This window comes from Pteropus vampyrus, unplaced genomic scaffold, assembly GCF_000151845.1.
Source record: "Pteropus vampyrus isolate Shadow unplaced genomic scaffold, Pvam_2.0 Scaffold286, whole genome shotgun sequence".
Taxonomy (NCBI): Eukaryota; Metazoa; Chordata; class Mammalia; order Chiroptera; family Pteropodidae; genus Pteropus; species Pteropus vampyrus.
Window position 1 is genome coordinate 1,654,160 of NW_011889067.1, and position 21,892 is coordinate 1,676,051.

The following is a 21,892-nucleotide window of genomic DNA, read 5'->3' on the forward strand; positions in this document are numbered from 1 at the left end:
GGAAGTGGGAGGTCGCGGGGCTGAGCGAGCGAGGCGGGCGGCGGGAAGAGGAGGGGGACCTGGAGCCCCGGGGGGAGTCACAAACAGCCCCGCAGCGGCCAGGGCGGCTTCTCTGCGCCGAACGTCCACCACCAGGCAGCCCTTCGAGACTGCCGGGCGCCAGGGCCGCAGGCCCGAGGGTCCTTTCGCCCCTCAAGAGCGCTGTGGGCCGGCGCCGGGCTTCTGGGGTCTGGGGACGGTGATGGGGCCCCGAGTCGAGTGGGAGCCTTTCCTACTTCCAGTCCTCCGAGGTGCTTTATCGGCCGGCTTTCTGGGTTCAGCCCCGGGGATTTCGCGAGAACGGGCAAGGTGCACAGCATTGCTGGTGACTGAGGAGGGTCCAGGAGTAAGACGCGAGCGGGGAAAACGCCGGGAGAGGTGGGGTGACTGTTGAGTGAGGCCGCGGAGGGTGGAGAGCCAGCAGTGCCCGCGCGGGACTGCTGAGGAGGCTCAGGTGGAGCCGGGCAGGCCTGGAGGATCCTGATGCTGACCTTGAGGGACCATCGGGAGGATGGGGAGGATGTGCAGATGCTGGGCCGGGACGGGGGGAAGGGAGCGGCTTGAAGGAGGGCCGAGTGCGGGGTTGCAAGCACTGAGCTGCAGACACCTTATTTTTCGGTCAGCATAGTGTTTGGGAAAACTTGACTCTGGTTCCAGAATTTTTTAATTGGGAGATTTTCACATAAAACCAATATTTATTTATTCTCTCTGTGTAAATATTTCTCTTTATATATATGCATATATAAATCGGAAGACCTAATAACAGTCATCTTGAATTCCCATGTGCCAGCCCTTGGCTGGAGCTAGGTGGTGGTTGCCTCCCACATGGAGCATGAATTCTCTAGTTGATCACAGTTCACACCACACCCTGCCATGATGCCCCACTCTGAGGCTAGGTATCACTTGCCATTTATCATTTTTTTGATGGTGTTTTCTTTTAGTGAAGTAAAGTATAAGAGAAACTGAAATTCTCTTATATTTACATTTCTGTTTCGCTGAGAAAAATGTATATATAGATAAAAGAGCCTGAGGATTTCAAGAAAAAATTTTTTTCATGCCCTGACTAGTTTCACTTATTTATTACCTGTCTGATGTCCACAGGCATTATTGATGTGACCTTGGTTAGAGTCAGGGATGAGTATGACAAGCTCAGAGCACACTGAGGAGAATTACTGGGTGAAAGCTGAGGATTAATGCTGGGGCCTGTGTTATGTGTTGTTTAGATTCATAAATTGTGTATGTACAGATAACATGCACTCTACTCTGTATGTCTATTTACCCACAGTTGATCCAATCTCTCACCCAGTTTATGAAAACACCTTAAAACATCCCTGGAAGATACAGCCCTGAGTAATATACAGACTCCTTTAAAGGCAGTTTTTTTTTCTCACAAATCCTCAAGTGTTCACTTAAATGAGTTTGATTATGTTACTTGAGTATGTTCAAACATAAACTTGTATATTATGTCCTTTGCTTATAGTTGTGATACAACTGTAAACTAAAACATACAAATAAATTCAAAGTTAAAAATGCAATAAATTCAAATTAACATTAATTTGTGACAAATGGTATTTTCCTGAACTGAATTGAAGCTCTCAATGTAAATATGGTGCTAAACCCATAGATTACTTGAGTTTAGCAAGCCTGGTTAGCTGTGTCCCATGTGACAACTCAATTTGGTCACTACTACTTCTCTCTGTTCTAATTACTATAAAATTATGATGCCACTTTGCCCTTTATCTGGTACAGAGCATCATTTACATATTAAATTTGCTCATGTTTTCTCCTCTATCAGTTGCAAGTAAAATTATACTCCTAGGCTCAATTGTGTTCATAAACACAAGCCAAGCGATAACAGTGAATTTGCCTAGTAAGATTAGCTTATTTAAAACTTTTAAGGATTATTTTTGTAGTGAATCACACAATTGCACACTTGTAGAGAACTCTTAGATCCCCAAGCATATGTCTGTGAACCTTCAATGGTCCAGATGAAGAAGAGTCCATCTAGTTCTTTATTGGTGACTGGATGGCAGATACACTGACTTTCAATCTAGCCTGTGGCAGGCATTGTTAATCAGTCTAGGTACTCCTTCCTTTTTGAGTCTGTTCTGGGCTTTGAGTACTTCTCTATAAAATCACAGCTAATCCTTCAAGAGTTAAAGTTAAATCCTGTTTTCCTAGTAGCTAGGATGGACTAGATTATGGAGATTTTTTTCATTCTAGCTTTAGGATTCAGCCTTATCAGGAAGCAGTAGGAAAATTTAAGAAGAGAACACTAGATTGTGGTCCCTGGGATGATAAGGAGCGGGAAGAAAGTGGAGGCAAGTATGCCTGGAAAGAGGCTGTTCCTTTGTTCATTAAGTTGTCAGTACTGGAGTACCCACTGTGGTAAATGGGGTGCGTGCATGGGGAAGATGAAGACAAGATGTCTCGCTTCAAAGATTTTATTAATTTATTCAAGAAACACTTATTGAGTCCCTAGTGTGTGCCAGGGGTTAGGATGAGCACTGAGGGTATAGTAGTGAGTGAACAAAGCACAGTCTCTTCATGGATTTTAAAATTTAATGGGAAAGACCATTTATTTGGCAAATAAGGACACATGTTGGTGAATATTGCAAAAGGGGAAGCAGATGGAACTCTTGGAGTGTATGGTATGGAGTCCTGACCTCTTCTAGTGACCTAAAGGATTAGTGGGAGCGGGGAAGGCATTTGAGGATATATACTTGTGCATTTCAGGCACAGGGAACAGGTTCAGTAAGGGGACAAGGAGGGTGATTTGAGATGATGTGTTCTAGAGGATCAGATTGTAGACAGGATTTGATCCTAAGGACAATGGAGAGTCATTGAAGGGGTGGAACCAGGGGAGCTTTGCATTTTAAAAGAATGCCTCTATCTCTGGGATGGTGGATAGAACAGAGGAGGAGGTGGCAGAGAAACCTTTGTTGTAATACTATTCTAGGAGGCGTGACATGGCATTGACTAGGGTGGTAGCAATAGGGAGGCAGAGGTAAACAGATTGATACTTAGGAGTTAGAAAGGACCAGACTTAGTGAATGGTTGAGGAAGGTGAGGGAGAGGGAGGACACAGGGAATAATTACCAGCTTTCAGACTTGAGCCATTTCAGGGTATCCTCCATTAAGAGAGGGAGCACTGGCAGGAGCAAAGTGGAAGCAGTGTCAAGAGATGCTGAGTTTGAGGTGCCTGTGAGGCATGTGAGTAGAGATGGTCTGGCAAGCAGTTGTTTATGTGGTTCTAGCTCAGGAGGGAAGTCTAGGCTAGTGATATAAATGTGAGAATCTTTGGTGTGTAGCTGCAGGAGTAGATTCAGATACCTGGGAAGAATTTCTAGAACAGATCTTGCAAATTGGTGGCCTAAATTCTAATTTGGCCCTCTGACATGTTTTTAATTTGGGGGGACCAAATGTATGTTTATAAAATATTAGGGCCAACAATGAATTTTGCAGTTTTATATTGAAATCTGCACTCTGGCTTCTTTTGAAAAATGAGATGATCTAACAATACTCACTCTGCATTTCTGCATGGCAGCAATTACCTGGAGCTAAATAGTGGCTCTCATCATTAGGTAAGGCATGTATGTGTTCTTTGGTTTGCCACAGTTCCCACAATTCCCTGTGTTCTTCACAGTGATTCCAGCCTGCTTCCTTTAGTTATCTTCCATACTTGGCACCTGTAGTAGGCATTTGAGTTTGTGACCCTTGCTATAGCGTGAGATGCAAAGAGGGCCTAGGAGAAACCCAAGGAGCCCCACTGTTTAAAGGGGTGGGAGAGGTGGCACCAGCAAAGGAGACTGAAGAGCTGCCAGACAGAACAGCCAGGAAGATTATTCTTAGGAGAGAAAGTCAACCAGCTGAGCCTAGTGCTGCTGACTTGGACATGATAAGGACGTGTCTTTTGGTCTAGTCACGTGGGGATCATTGGTAACCTTGCTTGAGAGCCACTGCATTCACAGGGTGCTGGCTGGAAGGGAGGTTGTGAGGCATTGAGTAATGAATGGAAGGAAATGGAGACAGGATTGGGAACTTGTTCAAGAAGTTCAGCTTTGAAGGACAACTTGTAGTATTGAGAAACCACAGGATAAACTTAGCACATCAACCTGGAGCGTTAATTTTGCTTGAATATTTGGAGAAAACATTATTTTTAGATTAAAACAAACATTAGGTATGTTACGGAGTAGTGAGGCCTCCAAGTGAGTGAGAGAGGAGACTATAAAGGTTAGGTTTGGGCTAAGGATTGAGCGTTGTCTTTTTGCCAGGCACTGTAGTGATCCCTTTACATTCATTATCTCATGTACTTCTCACAGTGACCCTATAGAGTGTGTTTCTAGAATGTTTCTCATTTTGCAGATGAGCAAGCCGAGGCTTGAGAGATAAGGTTGCATGGCTGGTAAGTGGTAGAACTAGGGTTTGAATCTGGCTGTCACACTGAATGTATACTCAACTGCATTTGTTGAAAACACTTTTCTTTTTTCATTGAATTGCTATGACACTTTGTTAAAAATCAATTGGGCATATATGTGTGGGTCTCTTTTTGGACTCTGTCTACTTACTGTTCTATTGATCTATACATCCCTCTTTTAATAGTAGCACACTGCATGTATTTCTGTAGCTTTATTATAAGTCTTAAAATGAGGTAAGTTAAATATTCCAATCTTGCTCTTTTTAAAAAATTGTTTTGGCTATTGTATGTTATTCGGATATTCATAAATTCTAGAATTATCTCATCAATTTCTATTAAAAGGCCTGCTGGGATTTTGAGATTATGTTGACTATTAGGAGACTTTTTCACAAAGGAATTAATGAGGATTGGATCTTATTTCATATAGACATTAAAGGAAATTCCACTGAAGTGTGTGACTGTAGTCTAAAGGTTGCTAACTCAAGTTACAGAGTGAAGCAGATAAAAATGAGTGAGGGGATCAGAAATGATGACACTTGGTAGCTGATCTCTGGCTAATCATAGAGGAATGATAGGGTACAATGAAGACTTGGGCAAACAGGAAAACCCAAGCCCTGTCTAAGGAGGCAGCTGCTTCTCAGCTCCATGCATTTTTGCCATGTAAGAATATGGGTTCAGTGTTGTATGATCTCTCAATGAAGAGAAGTTAGAAATCCAAATTTCTACACAATTTTCCAATTTTAAGATTAAAATGTAAAACATTGAGTGGGTCACTATCATGTGGGTCAAACAGAACTCTCTTGGCTAAATGTGGCTCATGGCCTGCTAGTCTGTGATCTCTGCCTCAGGCTAATTATTCTTTGGTTCTCATTTTTATCATCAGTAAGTATGACGATGTCGCAGACAGTCTCTAAGGTTCTTTCTAGCTCAATGATTCTACATCTCAAAAGAAGAAAATATCAAAATTTCTCAAGGGTTTAGGAGGTAGTTGAGAATATCAACAGTAATGGTGATACTTTGAGAGGTTATCCAGAGCACTACCTTTACATACTAGTGTTGCATCTGTTCTCTTTTTTTAATCCATACATTGCCTTTGTGAAGTAAACAGCAGAGTAATTTGCCCAACCTGGTGGCAGCTCCAGGTTACAAAGTCAGGTCTCGCAATTCCAGATCCAGTGCTCTTTTTACTGTAGTGCAACAGTCTCTGAAGGGTATAGAAATAGGCATTTGGGGAGGTAGAACAGATGTGGGAGATCATGAGAGTGCCTTAAGATCCACGGAAGGCAAGTTTCTGGCTAGATGTAGAACCTACTAGCTTGGTTGAAGTGTCAAGGCTTTTGGGTAAGAGTTGAAGCCTTTGTGAGAACTTTCTGAAGGCAGGAACTTTGACACATGTTCATCTTAGTGAGCCAGTGCCTGGCACAGTACCTGGCACGCAGTTAAAAGTTTTTATATAAGTGAATAAAATGGATGGATTGATGGAAAAAGGAATCAAAGACTTTAGATGAAGCGGGGGTGGGGAGTGAGAATTTTGTCTAGAGAATTTCAGGGACAGAGTCAAATGCTCCTAGGAAATGCTCTGAGAATGTTAACATCAAAAGCCAAAACTTCATTCTTATAACTCAGCTGATAGATGGGAAAGCTCACAATGTCCTCCTTCCATTATCTGACTCGCAGATCTGGGTTTTGATTAATAGATTATAACCATCTCCCAGTACGGTATGTTTAAGAAATCAAATTCTGTGGGTATAAGGAATTTAAGGCTGCCCAAAGTTTTTATATGCTTTTAAAACTTCCAAACAGATACAAGTTCTTATTTTTTGGAAATGTATGTTGAAATACAGAATAATATGCCTGAGATTTCTTTCAGTGGGATGCCATGATTAGTGGAGGAGGTAAAAATGAATCAAGATTGGACATAAGTTGAGATAATTGTTGAAGCTGGAAGATAGATAGGTGAGGTTATCTCTACGATGTATATATTTGAAAATTTTCATAATGAATGCAAAAACAAAACAAACTCAGCTGCATAGGCTGAGCAATGCTTTTGTCAGCCAAACTTCACTTTTCTGAGTTTATAAACTCTATAGTCATTGAGGAAAAAACGAAAAAAAAAAAATGAAAAGAACATGGCAGAAGTAAGAAAGACTGTAGGTTTTGAGTTAGACCCATAGCTTTGATTCCTGTAGCTTTGTGACCTTGCGCAAGTCTCTGAACTTCTCTGTCTGGGTCTCCAGCTTTATAAAAGCAGGATGCTCGCTTCGTGGTTGTGGAGAGGGTTGGGGATGAAGCGGGCAGTAGAGACTCAGAGCTGGTAATTTATTTTTATTAGACAAAGACAAAAAGTAATGAAAGGGTGAAAATCTGCCTGAGAGTTCCTGTCTACCCTTTCTTCTCTGCGTGAATTATACGTGCCAAAGGCTATATAACCACAGAGGTAATTTTTTATTTTAGAAAGAGAACTCTTAAAGACCAAATTGGACCACTTTGGAGTTTACAAGAACTGCAACTGGTTTACTGCCTTTTGAAAAATGAAGCAAGGAAGAACTTGCAGAAGAAAGGCATATTAAAACAGTGCGATACCATTTTATATCTGTTGAATTGGCCTCCTTCCTTAACCCCAGTTAATGATCATATCCAGTGTTAGTGAGGATTTTGATGAAACTGCTTTCTCATATATACATTGATATACCCTTTGGCAAAATTGTTTGGCATTATGTGTTGAGAGCCATCAAAAGGACCATACTCAGAGATTTAATAATCACTCTTTGGAATGTGTCCTGTGGAAATAATTCAGAAGAAATGTTATGTTGCCATAAAATATGAATATATAATCATAGAAAAGGCTTGAGGTTGTACCTATGTTATGATCACAACTATGCAGTTATTACACATAAAGGTAAATGACTGGAAAAGAGCATGGAGAAGGAAAAACAGTTAATGTCGTAAAGTCATAGGTAATGGCTTAGTTTTTCTTCAAGAAATTCCCTTATGCTGATTGTGCCCATACGCCTACACACACACACTCAAAGTCCTTGCAAGAGAGTGCTTTGCTGTCACGGTGCATGGGACATTTGGAACATGGGTAAATTCTTTCCCAAAATAGACTAATCAAAAACCACAAAGCACCGGAAACCTGACGGTTTTAAGTAGAGAAGAAATCGAAACCAAGACTTTCACTCTTGAACCATTTTACTGCAAAACACCATACTTTGATGCTTCCCCAGCTCTTTTCTGTCATCTCTCAACAGTCTTAAAATCACTGTGTTTGCAGGTTCAATTTCAGAAGCTTCAGCAACTGCGCCTGACCCAGTACCATGGAGGATCCTTACCAAATGTGAGCCAGCTGCGTAGCAGTGTATCAGAGTTCCAGGTACCTCCAGATATTTACTCCTTCAAGCTGAGTGGACTGTAAAAGGATAGGCAGAGATTATTCTCCTTAAAAAGATTCGATCTTAAAGGATAAACCTGGCCTAGATACAGTTCAGTGCTCTGAGAAGTTCATCATTATTCTCTTTCCTGCTTTCTGAAGCATAAGGTAGTTTTATATTTCCTAAGGTAGTGCAGTCCATTATAAATATGTGAGCTACATATATAATTTAAACTTTTTTAGTAGCCACATTAAAGGAAAAAGAAACACAGGCGGGATTAATTTTAATGTTATTTAAATAAATAAATAAATATTTACTCAGTATATCCAAAATATATCATTTCAACATATAATCAGTATCAAAAAACATTAATGAAATATTTCACATTCTTTATTTTTTGTACTAAGTCTTTGAAATCTGTTTTTTTTGTTTTTTTTTCGTTTTTTTGTTTTAACACTTAAAACACATCTCTATTTGAACTAGCCACATTTTACTACCTGCCTGTGACTAGTTTCTACCACATTGGACAACACAGATCTAAGGCATTGGTAAATGGTCTATATTGCATTTAGTTTAGTGCAGTATCATAGATGCTTTAATCATTCATGTCAGTGATGGGCCTTGTTCAAAACAGTCATTCTATTACACAATTTAAGATTTGATATTAAAGTTGAGATATCACCTTTAAGATGAAGCAAAACTTGATTCATTTGGATGTCACTGTCTTCTTTTTTTGTTGTGAAAACTGGGTTTTGTTTGATGATGTTCCTTAAGCAAAAGTAGTATTTAAATTGGAGACTTCCATTTGAGAGTACTAATAGGAACTCTTAAATATAATAGTCATTATAAAAAGTACAATGTAAACATATTTGTACCTATTACACTGGAATATCGTCTTTAATATACATTGGAATCTCACTTTAATACACTCAATGTTAGAGGTCTACCTGTGTAGATCCAACTTCCTATATGTTGGCCTTTTGCATCATTCAGTATACAAATAAAGTAGATCTCTGCTTTATGCTGGATTTCATGCTTCAGAAAATAGAGCGTTGTCAAGGTTTGCTGTGTTTGAGATCCCGGTAGTGTGGCATTTTATTGTCAACTTTGGAGGAATACAGAATTTACTATGACTTCCCTCTCCTATTGCATTGGTCTTGCCAGGATTCTTTGAATACTTTTTTTTACTTTGAAACAATCGCAAGCTTACAGAAAAGTTGGAAGTACCATACAGATAACTTTTTTCCCCTTCAGAATAAGTTGCTGATCTTATGCCATATCACCCCAAAATATTTTGCTGTGTATTTCTAACAAGCAAGGACCTTGTGCTACATAACCAAAATAGAGCCATCAAAATGAGAAAATCAGCAGTGATACATTATTGCCATCTGATCTTCAGACTCCATTTAAGTTTCATCAAATGTCCCATTACTGTCCTCTGTAGCAAAAGGATCCAGTTCAAAATTGCATGTATTTAGTTATTGTCTTTAGTCTCCTTCAGTATAGTAGAGTTTTCAGTCTTTTATTTTTGACATGAAAAAAGTTATTTTTGACTTTTTTGACCTTGCCACTTTTGAAGATTACAGGCCAGTTATTTTGTAGAGTATCCCTCAGCTGGGGTTTGTCTGATGTTTCTTCATGATTAGATTCAGATTATGCATCTTTGGCAGGAATAGCACAGAATTGATGCTGTTACTGTATCCCATTAAATGGGTAATGTTCATTTGTCCTGGTACAACTGATGCTCACTTGTATCACTTAATTAAGGTGGTGTTTGTCAGACTTCTCCAATTTAAAGTTATGCTTCCCCTTTGTAATTAATAAATATTTTGTGAGGAGATACTTTATCCTGATCCTTATCAAACTTTCAATTTATATATTGATTTCTATGTAATTTTGTGGTTTCTTATTTTATTCCATGGGTTGTCATCTATAACTATTATTATTATTTCGATCCTCACATTATCCCTGATTAGGCCAGTAGAAGCCCTCTTCCCAGAATTCTTGACAAACTGAGGAGAAAAGGGAATCCCAGAAGCACATCTTTTTTTTTTAAGTAAACATTTTTGAGGCGTAATTTACATACAGTACAATTGAAGTAATTCTGTCTTGAATAATCAGCACCATAATCAAGATAACAGAAGAGTTTCATCATTCTCCAAAGTTCCCTTACGTCCCTTTGTAATCTGTTTCCATCCCCCACCTCCAGCCTTTGGAACCACTGATCTGTTCTTTTGCCTTTTCCAGTGATTCTTGTAAATGGAATAAAAAATATGTAGTCTTTTGAATTCTTCTTTGACTCAGAGTACTTCATTTGAGACTCATCCATCTTATTGCATGTATTAGTTTCCTAAGGCAGCTGTAAGAAAGTAGCATAAACTAGGTGGCTTAAAACAACAGGCGTTTATTCCCTCACAGTTCTGAGGCTGGAAGTCTGAAATCAAAGTGTCAGCAGGCTGTGCTCTCTGAAGTCTCAAGGGGAGAATCCTTTCTTGCTTCTTCTAGCTTCTCTTGGTTGACAGCAGTCCTTGGCGTCCCTTGACTTTTAGCTCCATCACTCCACTTTCTGTCTCCATTGCGTATGACCTTGTTTTCTATTTGTCTGTGTCTCTGTGTCCAAACCTTTCTCTCCCTTCTCTTATGAAGACATCAGTCATTGGATTTAGGGACCACCCTAATTTGTATGACCTCATCTTGGTTACATCTGCAAAGATTCTTTTCCCAAATAAGGCCACATTCACAGGTATGTGGGGGTAGGGATTGAACACATCTCTTTTAGGGAACATAATTCAGCCCACTACATTGCATCTATCAGTAGTTCATTCCTTTTTTTTTATTGCTGAGTAGTGCTCCATTGCATGGAGGTACTATAATTTCATCAGTTGATGGGCATTTGTATTGTTTCCACCTTTTGGCAGTTGTGAGTAAAGATATTAGGGACATAACATGAAGATATTATGGTCATATAGTTTTTGTATAAATCTAGTAGTGGAACTTCTGGATCATATGGTAAATGTGTTTTTTACTTTATAAGAAACTGCTAAACTGTTTTATAAAGTGGCTATACTAGTTCATGTTTCCACCAGCAACATGAGAGTTCCAGTGGCTGCCTTCTCTCTCCAGCCCTTTTCAGTATTTCAGTATTTCAGTATTTCTTTTTAATTGTGGTAAAGAACACAACACAGAATTTCATCTTAACCATTTTTAAGTGTTGCACAACCAATCTCCTGAACTTTTTCAAAACCTTATAAAGCTTAAACTGTGTACCCATTAAACAATAACTCCCCATTCCCATTCCCCAGCCACTGACAGTTACTGTTCTACTTTCTGCCTCTGTGAATTTGACTACTCTAGGTACCTCATATACATGGGATCATACAATATTTGTCTTTTTGTGACTAGCTTATTTCACTTGGCATTATGTCCTCAAGGCTCATCCATGTTGTAGCATGTGACAGGATTTCCTTCCTTTTTAAGGCTGAATAATACTCTATTGTATGTATAAACCACATTTTGTTTATCCATTCATCCATTGATGGACATTTGGGTTTCTTCCACCTCTTAGCTATTGTGAATAATGCTGCTGTGTACATGGGTGTGTAAATATCTCTTTGAGATCCTGCTTTCCATTCGTTTGGCTATATACCCAGAAGTTGAATTGCTGGATCATATGGTAATTCTATTTTTAATTTTTTGAGCAACTCTCAAACTGTTCTCACAATGGCTGCACCATTTTACATTCCCATCAAGTGTGCAAGAGTTCTGATTTCTCCACATTGTCACCAACACCTGTTATTTTCTTGTTTTTTTTTTTTTTTTTTTTTTTGATAGTATTCATCCTGATGGGTGTGAAGTGGTAGTATTTCAGGTTTAAAAATTTTGGTCATTCTAATGCATGTGTGGTGGCATCTCATTGTAGTTTTAATTTGCATTTTCCTAATGACTAATAATGTTGAATATCTTTTTGTGTGCTTATTTTCCATTCTTGTATCTTCTTTGGTGAAGTGTCCATTCAAATCTTTTGCCCAGTTTTTAAATTGAGTTGTTCATTTTCTAATTATTGGGTTGTGAGAGTTTTTAAAATATATTTTGGATACTTTTTCTTTATTCAGTATGTATTTTGCAAATATTTTCTACCAGTCTGTGGCTTGTCTTTTCATTTTCTTAACAAAATCTTAAAGAGCAGATGTTTTTAATTTTGATGAAGTCCAGTTTATCATTTTGTTCTTTTATAATTTTGTGCCTTTCGTGTCTTTTCTAAGAATTCTTTGCTTAACTCAGGGTCACAAACATTTTTCTCTATGTGTTTTTCTAGAAGTTTTATATTTTTAAGTTTCATACTTAGGTAATTTCAAGTTAATTTATTTTTTGTGTGGTAAAAAGCATGGGTTGAGGACCACTTTTTTTTGTATATGGATACTGAATTGTTCCAGCACCATTCATTGAGAAGACTTTCCTTTCCCTGTTGAATTGCCTTGGCACCTTTGTTGAAAAGCATTTGACCATATAGATATGAATCTGTTTCTGGACTCTATCTTCGGTTCTATTAGACTCTGTGTCTATTATTTTGCTAAACCCACACTACTTTGGTTGCTGTACCTTTATAGGAAGGCAGGGAATCAGGTAGTGGGAGTCCTCCCAACTTTGTCCTTTTTTGAAGTCGTCTTGCTTGTTTTAGTTTCTGCGCTTATCCGTGAAATTTTAGAATCAACTTCTTGATTTTTATAAAAAAGCCCGCTGGGATTTTAAATGAGATTGCATCGAATCTATAGATCAGGTTGGGGAGGATTGATATCTTAATAGTACTGAGTCTTCCAATCCATGAACATGGTACAGAAGTACAGGTTTTGATTCTAGTTAGATTGCTTATAATTATTTAAATATAATTCTCTTTTATGTTTAGAGATCACTTTGGAGTTTACAAAATGCTTTCATGTCTGTTATTTTACTTCATCTTTACTACAACATTAGTTGGTAAGCATAGTACTATTTTGATATTGGTTAAAGACCAATTTCCTATCCTCATGGAGGATCTAAAAGCACATTCTTTTTTCTAACCCACTGGGCCCTTATCAGAGAACACAGACTTATCAGACTGAGTAAACCAAAGCAAGCTTTTCAGGCTGCCTTCTGATAATCCTTGGCAAGGGGTGGGTCATCAGTCAGGGGTGGCTAGAGTCATAGCCCTCATATCTCTAGGCAGGACCTGACCTATAGACATTGAAGGCAGAATGGAGGAAGTGGGCATTATCTTCTTCTCTGAGGGCTAAGGCTGTCTCTTCTGGTTAGAGGAGGGATAATCGTTCTCTAGCATGTTTCAGCCTGCAGAACAGCTAGGGCATATGTTGGCTGTGTGGTCTGATGGTCATGTAGCTGTAGAGGGAAGGACAGAGGACTTCACTCTGTATAGGGCTACCTGTGTATAGTAGCCTTTCGTAGGTTTCATGTAACCCACCTCACATTTCAAATTGAATCTCTAAAATGAATTATACTTGTACATTTCTGACTGCTACATTTTAACAAAATTATGTCAATTGTTTATAACTGAGGGTTTATAAGTTCTAACTAATTTAGGAAACAATCTGGTGGCCAAAGGGAGAAAGCCCTGTGTCAAGCTTCGAGGGTCAGATCCAGAACAGTGTGTTTTCTTGAGGCCCACCACCAGTATCAACATGAGGCCTAGAATCTGCAGAGCAAGTATGTAAGAGAACCAGAACTTAAAAATCAAGTCTTTGACTTCTAGTTCAGTTTCTGCGGCTTTTCATTGCTGCATTTCCTTTTAAGTTTTTAAGGTTTTTTTTTTTTTTTTAAATGATTGGCAAAAGATATGTCAGTTAAATTCAAACAAATGGAAAACCTAAGTAGCAACATTAATCTTAAAATATTACCAGAACTAATAGCCAATGTTTATTAAGTACATGTTGTGTGCCAGACACTGCATTAAGCTCTCTACATAGATTATTAATCTTCACAAAAACTCTTTGAGGTTAGTATATTTATTTAGTAATTGTCATAGCATTATTGGACTTTTATATGATGAAGTAACATAGCAACAAATTGTGAAAAGCAAAAACTAGTAAAATGAGGATGTGACAATAGCACATCTCTAGATTTTTAATTCCCTATGATAGTTGAGCCAATATTCAAAACAAAGATACAGGAGAGTGATATCATTAACAAGTCAGAATTACTATACACAAAAACTTATTCTCTATAATTTGTTCTCTGAAAAGATAAGATACTTTTTTTAGATATTCCCAAATTTTAAAAACATTTTTTTTTTCTTGTTACAAAAGTACATTGTCTTCTTATAGAAAACAGGTGACATCCCCGTTCATAGTTTGGCTTCTTTCTTTCAATAGTTTTGCTGTGACTATAAATATTTTTAATAAAATCAGCATCATACTGTATGTATAGTTTTGTATCATTTTTTTTTGTCATGAAAGTTCTCCTGTATATTTAAATGGTCTTCAAAACATTATTTTTAGTGACTTACAATATTCTATCACATGGATGTACCACAGTTTAACTGCTTCCTTATTGTTGGACATTTGGGTTGTTTTCACTAATTGTTCATCGAATGTGTGTATTTCTGGGTGTAAGTCTGTATGTATTTGTATGTATAAATTGATCATGTACTAGACCAAAGAAATCCTTAGTAAATTAAAAAAGGAGAAATTGAATCTGAACATAATTGCTAAAGTTGTAATGAATAATTAAATTTAAATTAAAAAGACTACTTGAAAAAATTTTTAATTAAAAAATTAGATATATTATCAGTGGCAAGTTAGACTAATGCATAAAGGGGGAAAAGATTACATTTATAATAGCTTAAAATATGTTTATATGTATAAAATATTTGTTTTATTTAAGAAATTATAAGAACTGTGAAAAAAAGACTAAAGATTTGCCTTTATTTTGAAAATCTTATAAAAGCTATGGGTCCCCCCTGAGCAATATATATATACACACATACATGTACACATGCTCTCATTCACTTCTTTTCTTTAACATTTTTATTTAAAAATATATTTTTTAATAATTACAAATTTTTTCAATTGCATTTGACATACAGTATTATATTAGTTTCAGGTATACACTATAGTGTTTAGACACTTATGTAGGTTATGAAATGATCACCCATCTGACAGCAGACATAGTTATTACAGTATTATTGACTGTGTTCCGTGTGCTGTACTTTACATTTCCATGACTGCTTTGTAACTACCAGTGTGTACCTTTTAATCCCTTCCCCTCCTTCACCCATCCCCACAACCTTCCTCCTATCTGGCTGCCATCAAAATGTTCCCTGTATATGTGAATTTGTTTCTGTTTTGTTTGTTCGTTTATTTTGGTTTTTAGATTACACAGGTAAGTGAAATCGTATGATATTTGTCTTTGACTTATTTCACTCAGCATAATATCCTCTAGGTTCATCCATGTTGTCACAGATAGCAAGATTTTATTTGTTTTCATGGCTAAGTAATCGTATATAGGTTCCATTTCTTTATCCTTTCATCTATTGATGGACACTTAGGTTTCTTCCATATCTTGGCTATTATAAATAATGCCACAATTAACATATGGATACACATGTCCCTTTGAAGTGGTGTCTTGAGTTTCTTCAGATAAATACCCAGAAGTGGCATTACTGGGTCCTTGTTTGTCTCTTGTTATAACCTTTGTTTTAAAGTCTGTTCAGTCTGGTATAAGTATAGCTACCCTAGCTTTCTCTTTCATTTTCATTTTCATGAAATACCTTTTTGCATCTCTTTATTTTCAGTCTGTGTTTGTCTTTTGCTCTGAAGTGAGTCTCTTATAGGCAGCATATGTAAGGGTCTTGTTTTCGTGTTCATTCAACCGCCCTGTGTCTTTTGATTAGAGTACTTAATCCATTTACATTTAAAGTAATTGTTGATAGATATGTAGTTATTGCCATTTTATTATCTATATTTTCGATTTGTTTGTTTCTTCTTAAAGAAGTCTCTTTATTCTTGTAATACCGGTTTGATGGTAATGAACTCCTTTAGTTTTTTTCTTGTCTAAGAAGCTCTTTATCTGTCCTTCTATTCTAAATGATAGCTTTGCTGGGTAGAGTCACCTTGGTTGTAGGTCCTCGCTTTTTATCACTTTGAATACTCATACCAATCCCTTCTGGCCTGCAAAGTTTGTTGAGAAATCAGCTGACAGTTTTATGAGAGCTCCCTTTAGGTAATTAACTGCTTTCGTCTTGCTGCTTTTATGATCCTTTGGCATTTTAACTATGATGTGTCTAGGTGTGAGACTCTTTGGGTTGATCTTGTTTGGGACTCTCTGAGCTTTCTGGGGTTGTATGTCTGTTTCCTTCTCCAAGTTAGGGAAGTTTTCTGTCATTAATTCTTCAAATAGATTTTTAATTCCTTGCTCTTTCTCTTCTCCTTCTGGTATCCCAATGATGGGACTGATGGTACACTGGATATTGTCTCAGAGGCCCCTTAAACTACCCTAGTTTTTTGGATTTGTTTTTCTTTTTGCTGTTCTGATTGGATGTTTTCTGTTACTTTATCTTCCAAATTGCTGATTTGAGCCTCTGGTTCATCTAATCTACTGTTGATTCCCTCTAATGTTTTCTCCTTTACAATTACTGCATTTTCATTTCTGACTGGTTCTTTTTTATGTTTTCTATCTCCATTTTTGTTTCCTATCTCTTTGTTGAATCAAACATATCACACTCATTTTTTCATGTATTTTGATCCTATGTCAAGACCTCTTGGCTTAGGACGATTTACATTTATTTATGTTTACATTAAATATTAAAAATTAAATATTAAAAAATAATTTTTCTTATCTTCTTATGCTTAGTTTTCTGAATGTGTAGAAAGTAGCCAAAGGAAATTGTGGAAAATGTTTCAGTAACTTGGTTCAAGGTGAGGCAGGCAGAAAAAGTTATTTGATATATCTGTGCCTTGCCATTGGTCCTTAACTCTCAAGCAGCCTCTTAGCAGCCTTTGAAATCTCTTCTCTCCTCTCGCAGAAAATCCAGTTGTGGACACATATTTGCGTGCCAGATGTTGAGAGAGCTGTTTCTTTGAATTTCTAAGTCACATCATAGGTAGAATATAGGTTCCACCATGAGTAATCGAAAACACCTTCACTTTCTACAATCAGAGCTCACCTCTCTGAGCTCCTCCAGGCTCTTGTCCTCCTAGGAGGGCCTGGGGAGGGGAAAGGACAGCAAAAACTGCTTTGGATCAAGGGTCGAGATCTGTGCACCCACTGCACTGCACAGGAAACCTTCCTAGCTTCAAAGAGCTAAATTCCAAGTAGGTGAGAAGCTCATATAGAAGCAAGAGAGACTGATTCTCAGTGAATATCTGCAGATCGTGTAGGGCAGAATGATGAGATGAACGAGGCACCTGTCTGTCTTGCACTTCATTTTTCCAAAAGGAAGAGCTGAGGTTCCTTGATGCCATCTGGACATCTGTGGAGTTAACCCACCTGAGGGGCTGCAGACACCCTCCCACAGAATCTCCTTTGGCAAATCACAGAATTCTCTGGATCTCACCTATAAATGATGATGACAGTTACTTGACCGGGTTGTTGTAAGGATCTACGATTATAGAATAAATGCAGAAGAGCTTTGGAAACTGTCAAGTAGCAAGCATTTGTCAGTTATTAACACAAATAGTACTGAAGAATTATTTTGAAGTTTGTATTTATCACTTTCTACCTCTTTTTATCTCATGCTCTTTTTACCTCTCCCTCCCCACAGATCTGTGCTGTCCAACATGATAGTGACTAGCTATATGTGACCATTTAAACTTATGTTAAGATTAAATAAAAGTAAAAATTCAATTCCTCAGTCATACAAGCCACATTTAAAGTGCTTAATGGCCACATGTGGCTAGTGGCTACCATACTGTACTGTGCAGTCCTGGTTAGCGTGCTCGTGCGCACTCAGTCCCCAATTTTAGCACTGAAGTTCTCACCATCCCTTAAAGGCCCAAGGCTTTAAGATGATCTTTCCCACCCTCATCCCTTTCCTTCATCAACCAATCCAATTTTTATGTCTGGCTAGTGTGCTTGTTTGGATTATAAGAAAAGTATTCTGATCAGATTTAATATTGAAAATTTTATTCTCCACTTAACTACTCTGAGGCATATGCATTTCAAAAGAGGGTGCCTGAAAAATCAAATCTCTAGTTATTTGGCATAATATTACACAAAGGTGGCAGTTAATCTGAAAGGCTGTGCAGAAGGGCTCATCCTTTAATTAAACCCCCTCCCTCCCTCCCTTCCTCCTGAATTAGGTGGCATCTCAATGAACAAACTGACCCTGGGAGGGTTTTTCGTTCTCCTGCTCCTTCCCTCCTCCGAGAGGAGTTGACTACTCTTCTTTTTCCACTTTTCATTAATTGATAGATAAATACATAAATTCAGCAAATATTTCTTGAGCAGCTACTGTGGTGGCAGAAATGTATTTCTACATGAGACATGGAAAATATAGAAACAAATAAATCAGCTCCTCCGTAGAAGATGGTGGCCCACTTAGTCCTTGTTTAACACCATCAGCTTTGTGTCCCGAGGTCTGGGCAGCCTGCATCCGGCCACTGCCCCTCACTGAGGGAGCACTGCTCCTCCTTAAACCATGAATGGTTGTGGAATCTCAGAGACTATCCCACAGTGGTTGTGTCTTGAGTCACAGATGAAAGAGTCTCCACAGAGACCTCAAAACAGCCTCTTGTGCCATCTATCGGTCTTCAGAAATTCTGTCCCTACCTTTAGCTCCCAGATCCTCATATTTCATAACTACCCCTCATCTAGCTCTTTTGTCTCCCAGAGCTTTGGCAGCAACTTTGCAAGGTGAACTTGTCGTAAACCTCTGCTTCCTCTGGATGCTACTCAGGATGAGGCTGTGGTATGAGAAATGTCGCCTGGACTTGAGTACTTGCTCCACTACTATTTTGATCTGTGGTTCTGGGTATTTCTTCAAGCTCTCTAAGCCTATTTTTTTCACATATAAAGTAGGGTTAATAATAATTATCCATAGGATAAACTGAATAACATGAGGCATGGAGGCATTGACCAAGGCATTTGGGAGCTGGTTGTGAGCTAAGAGAACTAGGGTGGAAAGATAACTGATTCCTTCCCAGGCCGCTAAATTCTGTTTGTGCATGCCCATTCATTATAGTTTGTGGCTTTTGTGGCATAGTCATCTGCTCAAAACTTAAAAGCGAGAGGGAATTTTGTTCCCAAGGTCATAAACCTTAACCAGTCCTGCTCTTGGGTACAGCGTGCTCTCTGCCAGCCCTGAAACAATACCCTTTTATCCAAATACTATTAGATATAATGAGATAAGGAAGTGACCTTGGGCTTCTGCATGAGATTTAGAAGACCATATTTACAAATTATTTTAGCATACATTATTTCTAGGAAAGATTTTCACTGATTACTAATATCTATTTTATATTGTGCCTTAGTTTCTTTTTCAGAGAATGACATTTTTCTGACCTTGTCCCTAAATTCTGTTTAGGAGCCTATTTCTCCCAAATCATGAGCACTTTGCAACTGTGGTTTTTTTTTTTACCATCTCTGTGTTTGATTTGCTCATTGGTTAGCCTTTGATTTTTGACTTCTAGCAGCATGTTCTTCTCTTCTGCCTAAGGAAATAGTGAGAAGCACAGAAAGTTGGGGGCTGACTTAATAGCTTTGGAATGTGCATCTGTACCAAAAGAGGAGCTGCAACCAAGAATGTGGTTGTCGTATTTTTAATGCAGATTTGAGTAGTACTTTTCCCTTTCCTTGGATCCAGCCATATGTGTTGAATAGAAGCCTTACAGAATGAAAGGGAAAGAGTAGAAAATCCATAAATCGCTGGTAGTCGGAAATAAGGCCTTTGAAATGATAGAAGAGGCGAGGAGACACAGGCCCCATGCACTGAATCAGGCACATCTGCATCCATGAGGACGTGAACAAGAGAACTGGAATATTGCCACTGTCCGCCTTTCATGTGCTCCCAATTAGTCACAGAGGGTACTCTTCACACTCTTGTGTGTAGCAAACCTCTGTTCTTATGGCTTTCCAGACCAAGTGCCACAATCCTCTAAAGGCCAGACAATCTTATCCTGTCCAAGCATACGGAGATGCCAGGAAGATACTTGTTCTGTGTGTTAAAGTCACTTTTCTGTTACATTGAACAACTACCGTAACTTGTCCTGACTTTATTCATTAATAAATATTTATTGAGTGCCTGTTATGAGTGAGATATTATTAGGTTTATGGAGATAATTGAGAGAATGTCCATTTAAGAAACTTATAATCAAGTTTGATGGACAGGTTTTGTATATAAGAACTGTAGTAGAAAAACATTGATTCTAGTGTTCTTTTACCTTTTTAGCTTCCATTTTTAAACTTTTACATTCAGGAAAAGTAATGTATTATATTTGTTTATAGCTTGGTCCTTAATTCTTTGTTATTCATTATAAAACTAATACATGTTTATTGTATAAAATTTGGAAAATATATAAAAATTAAAAAGAACGGACAAAATTATCCATATTTCATTAACTAGAAATGACCATTTAATGTGTTTTTTAATTTATTTTCAATGCATCTTTTATACAGGTGATATCATTCTCCATATTTATATTCTGTTTTCTCTTTCATTTAAGCCTTTATGTAATCATTATTTCCCTATGTCATTAAAATATCAGTATAATTTTAATAGCTAAATAATATTTCATCCTATGTGACTTATAATTTATAACCATTCTCTATATGTTGGACATTTTGGTTGATTCCAATTTTTCTTTATTAAGAACCAAATAATGTTTAACACCTTTGTATATGAGTCATCTGTGTTTCTGATTATAGATTTCCATAGGTAGAATTATTCAAAGAGTAGAAATATTTGTAAGGTATTAATACATGTGGCTTTGTTGCTTTTTGGCAAAGATATTTAACCTAATATAATTTTTGACTTTGATTGATTTGAATATTTATTATCTTAACTACAGAAGATCCTTAGCCTTTGTCAATCTAACATTCTAAGTGTTGACTATTCAAGAATGACTCCAAAGTTCATGACATAAAGTAGTTTGCATGTTTACTGAAGCACAAGTTAGTCACGTTCGCCTTGAGGGTAGTGTGCAGAGTTGAGTCCCCAGGCTGGTAAGTGACCAAGGCTGCCTAGCACATGTTTCATTGGGGCTTCATGGTCCTCTGCAATACCTCTCATATATTGCTTTAAATTTTTAATTTTTTTAATATAGAAAACTTTCGTCACAATTGAAAAGGCCATTAGTTTATGGTGTACAGATATGCGTAGAAAATCTGACTGTCAGAGAAATGTGACTCAAGAAAAAACCATGACATTGTACAGATATTTTCATATGAACAAAAGTGAAGATTTGCTACTTTCTAATTGCTTGCTAGTATGTATTTTATTTTTAGTACCAGCTAAAGAAGTTATCCTTTTCATAATGAATCATGAAATGTTTATACATATCTTTATAATAAAATATGAAAATACATTAATGAAATCATTGGACCATGAGCTGCTAAAGATATTTTCCCCTTACTTGCTTTAATTTTAAAAGAAGTTCTTTGTATTTTGGTGGGAATATCTTATACTCTACCTAGGAAAGAAACTGTGGAAAACAATTTAATCAGTGTCCGGGAGCGTGACAACAAACTTAGCAAAAGAGACGTTGCTTAAACTAATCACAAGTTAACTTCTGCTTAATGTTGTACTTCTAAATGGAACCCCCCATCCCTCTAGTCCCCAACATCAAAGTCTAAGAGCACCTCACCCTTCCCTCTTTGTTTGAATTATTCCCCTTTAGGTTGTTTTTTCTCCTTTTGGTGACAAAGGTGGTGGCTACAGTTACCTCCCATCTGGCCCCTGGAACATTTCTTGCTTTTATTTCGCAGTCTGCTGGCAAACTAGCACCATCAACTTTTCCCATCCCAGGACCTGCCTTTACCCTCTTCCCTACAAAGATCTCAGACACATGCAAAATGGGGCCTCCTCTTAGAGGGACTCAGATTTCTGTATGCCCGGGCCTTTCCTATGGTGATCTGGCCT

At 37.7% G+C, this 21,892-nt stretch overlaps 1 protein-coding gene across 4 annotated transcripts in view; it reads left to right on the forward strand.

The window, feature by feature from the left end:
- Positions 1–21,892, forward strand: part of CRTC3 (CREB regulated transcription coactivator 3) — an 83,800-nt gene that overhangs the window by 3,125 nt on the left and 58,783 nt on the right. For all 4 annotated transcript variants that reach the window (XR_002776425.1, XM_023521000.1, XM_023520998.1 and 1 more), the window contains exon 2: positions 7,731–7,829. Coding sequence is in view for 3 of the 4 variants with exons in the window: in XM_023521000.1 (XP_023376768.1) it covers positions 7,731–7,829 (99 nt within the window). In the remaining variant the exon portion in view is untranslated. The remainder of the gene's footprint in view (positions 1–7,730; positions 7,830–21,892) is intronic.